Source organism: Propithecus coquereli, unplaced genomic scaffold (genome assembly GCF_000956105.1).
Source record: "Propithecus coquereli isolate 6110/MARCELLA unplaced genomic scaffold, Pcoq_1.0 Scaffold644, whole genome shotgun sequence".
NCBI classification, from domain to species: Eukaryota; Metazoa; Chordata; class Mammalia; order Primates; family Indriidae; genus Propithecus; species Propithecus coquereli.
In genome coordinates, this window is record NW_012152441.1 from 959,977 (window position 1) to 963,888 (window position 3,912).

A 3,912-nucleotide genomic window follows, 5' to 3' on the forward strand; every position below is an offset into this window, starting at 1 on the left:
CTTGCTAAGGCTGGTCTCGAACTCCTGACCTCAAGCAATCCTCCCACCGCAGCCTCCCAGACTGCTAGGATTACGGTCGTGAGCCACCACTTCTGATGGCCAATCCCTTCCCCACTTGCAGTTCAAGGTAGTGAATTTCCCCCAATTAGCAGGGCAACGGCAACCCCATCAATCAACGTTTTAATAGAAGTATTTAAAATGATTATCTACTACATACACATGTACAGTGAACACAGGCCTACTGACCAAACAAGCAAAAAAAAAAAAAGCTGCAAAGTAGCAAAAAGTTGAGATAATTCAACACAACTGTTGAATTAAACGTGCCGATACTCGTTTATTTCTGCAGCTGCTCATCATTTGGTGTTACATCTTCACATACATCACGTAGTATTCAGGAGAAAACCAATTTACAATGGTATTTGAGCCTGAATTCATTACAAAATTATGTCAAGCGGGTTTTGTATTCTTCCTTGTTACAAAAATCCGCTTGGACCTAGGACCTACGTAAAAGCTGTTCCTTTGCCATTGGCAGACTCCAGGGCTATTTCACTGGGCTGTTCACCAGCTGCGATCCAAGCACACCTAGACAGGGGACACCTCTGGGACAAGCCTGCCTCAACTTCCTGCTTCAGACCTGCACGGGGGCACCGAGGGCGGAGGGCAGGAAAGCTTTACTTTGTAAGCTCATCTCACTGCAAACTTTGAAGACATTTTTATGGCACTTCTGTTCACATTTTAAAGACTTTCAGAGGAAAAGCCGATTCTAATCAATGTTAAATACAAAGTGCAATTTTTGCCACCTTCCCTCCTTCAGACTGAGTGGCCACAATAAATGGCCACAATTGTGACCAAACTAAAGGTAGAAGAAATGAAGTATTTGTACTGACTTTTGAAGGTACAGTGAGTTCAAGATTTTAAGGAAACTACCTACCTCACTAAAAACTGCCACTTCCATCCAAAATTATCTACCCACCATCATAAAAAACCAACTTAATTTTAGCAGCCCAAACCTGAACAAAACCAACGTTGAGTCCACAGAGTCACATAAAAACTTTCATGAAACATAGTGGCCAAGCAGCATTTCCTTCCAGACGTTAAGTGTGCAGTTACGGCAAAGAGCTGTTTCTCCTGGACCGACAACAGCATTTCCAACACTCACGGAGCTCCCACTCCGAGCAGGGGGCAGCAGCGCCTGTGCACTAGGGCAGGGCAGTAGAAAACCACGGTTCTCACCCAGAGCTTGGAGGTTCGTCAGGATGAGACACATGAGCACCCAGTAATGACTTCATATCGTCACTTGGAACCATGTTGGTTCTGGATATGAAACACGCGGCCCCCAGCACGGAGGCGTGGGACATACACCGAAAAGTCAACAGCTGGCTGTCATGCATTATGCCACCAGCACACAGACCACCCAAGTCATTAACAGAAGTAGCTATGGGGAAGCAACAGCAGACAGAAAGGTTTAAAGAAAGGCAGATCTGACTGCGGGGCTCCTCGTGTGCCATCGAGCGTGGTTTAGGGGGCCGGCCGTCAGCGATGCAACCCGAAAAGAGCACGCTGGCTCTGAACCTGCCGCGCTGAGCACGTCTGCGTGTGACTTACCACTCGTGTTTCAGGATGCACCGTAGCTCTTGAAGGGAAACTAGAAAACTCACAGGTAAGAAACATTGTATATTAAAAGGAGTTACACCTAAGCACTTATTTATTAACTAGTAAGGAAAGAGACTCCAACAGCAATTCCTCAGTAATATGTAGAAAACAAGAAAGAGATCTTTTTCCCATATGAATTTTCCTTTACCTGGTGTTTTAATTTCATACTGCAAGTTTAAACAATAGCATTTCATTATACTCAAAGTCACAGATGGATATTAATCTTTACCTTGAGGACTGATAACTGGCAGGTTTATAAAGGAAAAGAAATTCAAAATAAAGAAATCTCCACAAGAAATAAGTCACACCAAGAATACTGTATCACTACAAATTTTATTCAGAAACCCATCTTTGTGGTTTTTTTTTTGTTGTTTTTTAAAAAAAATTCCCATTATGAACTGGTTTGGTCAATCAACTACAACACTTTCTAGCAGACATAAGGTAAAAATGGCTCGGCTCAGAATCGCCCAGATCTTTCACGGTCTCGAGATCGCCTCCTGTCCCGCTCCCGTCCCCCACCGCCACCACCGCCGCCGCCACCACCACCACCACGACCACGGTCTCTAGACCGAGAACGACGCTCCCGGGACCGGGACCTCGATCTATGCCTGCAACCAAGGAAAACAAGGAAATTGTAGCATCAGTACAAAATAAAACCACAATTACCAACACTGTAAACCACAAAACCTCATCAAACTGATGGCACTAATGAAGAACAAAATGCTGCCAACTAAATTGCAAGCCATAACTGTAATTTCAGATACTAAAGTTTCAGGAAAAAAATTATACATTTTATAATTGAATATGTATGACATCTTCCATCCTCTACGTCTTCTAAACCAACTCACGTGATCATGGGGAATCCTGACAAAACATGAACTGGACAGACATTACCCTCAACCCTCACCTGACAGACGCCAGGTGCCCTGCCACCCAAGCCCTCCCCACGGGTGCTCATTAGCTACAGTGTCCACTAGGCCCATTTTTGGGATGGGGAAAGCAGGGTTTTCTTCTGTATCTTTTTGTTGACAATAAGACAGAATCACCAATAATGTCTGTTTAATGGGAGAGGGATGAGAACCCCTCTAGGATCAGAACTCAATCTAATTAGGAAGCACAACCCATACTCCAACATCGTGATCTTCTCTGCTCTGTGACATGATGGTTGAGCATTTAAATGCCAGACCAGACACACATGACTGTGCCCAATTCTGCCAGTGTTGGTTTTTTTGACACAGTCTTGCTCTCTCACCCTGGCTAGAGTTTGGTGGCATCATCACAGCTCACTGCAACCTCAACCCTTGGGCTCAAGCGATCCTCCTGCCTTAGCCTCCTGAGTAGCTGGGACTACAGACACATGCCACTACACACCGCCAATTTTTCTATTTTTTTGTAGAGACGGGGTCTTGCTCAGGCCGCTCTCAAACTCCTGAGCTCAAGCGATCCTGCCACCCGCCTCGGCCTCCCAGAGTGCTAGGATTACGGGCGTGACCCACCTCGCCCGGCCGTACTGCCAGTGTTTGGAAGGGAAGGCACCACTAATCCGTTCCCAAATCAACAGAAACCCCAATGGGCACATGCAGTATTTAAAGGAAGTTACAGTATCTATCTGGGAGAATAAACTACCACACACTCAATTCTTCACCAACTTCATTTCAGTGGTTACCATTTAACCACTGCCTTGCTTAAGTACCAAGGTTTGAGCTCTACTGGAGAAGCAGATGATGAAACTGTTCTTTGTGTGCAGGAAAATATTTTTATCCAAAGTGTACACTTTTATATTTTAAAATATGTACTAAGTTCTAAGCAGCACTTTTTAAACAGAAATGACACCTACGCCATTTTTTGATTTCTTAAGGGCAAAAAAGCCATCAAGCATTACAATGGCCACATGGGAATACTCACTTCTTGCGCCGGCGCCCATATAGCTCACGCCGCAGTTCTCTGGAAATGGGCTTCAAATGCATGAAGTTACAGAAGCCGCCTCGTGTACACTCTCTGTGGGTCAGAAACAGCATATTACCTCGTGCACACACAACCCCGGGCTGTGCTCAGTCGCCATGGAGGCGGCTGTGTCAGTCTGCCCCACTCACCCCATCTCATACTGGCGGCAGCAGGCTTCTCTGAAGTCAGTCACGGGCGAGAGCTCAGCATGGATCGGCTGTCCGTTAAACCAACGGTTATTCAAGTCAATCACAGCCTTTTCTGCGTCTTCTTCACGGCGAAACTGAAGAGAGAAAACAAAAATGGCTTGGCGCC

At 45.5% G+C, this 3,912-nt stretch overlaps 1 protein-coding gene across 2 annotated transcripts in view; it reads right to left on the bottom strand.

Annotated features, from left to right (window-relative positions):
- Positions 1 to 1,967: 1,967 nt before the first annotated feature.
- The window catches only part of U2AF1 (U2 small nuclear RNA auxiliary factor 1), a 14,243-nt gene continuing 12,298 nt past the window's right edge, over positions 1,968 to 3,912 (bottom strand). For both annotated transcript variants that reach the window (XM_012659988.1, XM_012659989.1), the window contains exons 6-8: positions 3,747 to 3,880; positions 3,559 to 3,651; positions 1,968 to 2,261 (exon numbers count right to left, since the gene is read on the bottom strand). In XM_012659988.1, the coding sequence (XP_012515442.1) occupies positions 2,111 to 2,261; positions 3,559 to 3,651; positions 3,747 to 3,880 (378 nt within the window). In that variant the 3' untranslated portion in view covers positions 1,968 to 2,110. The remainder of the gene's footprint in view (positions 2,262 to 3,558; positions 3,652 to 3,746; positions 3,881 to 3,912) is intronic.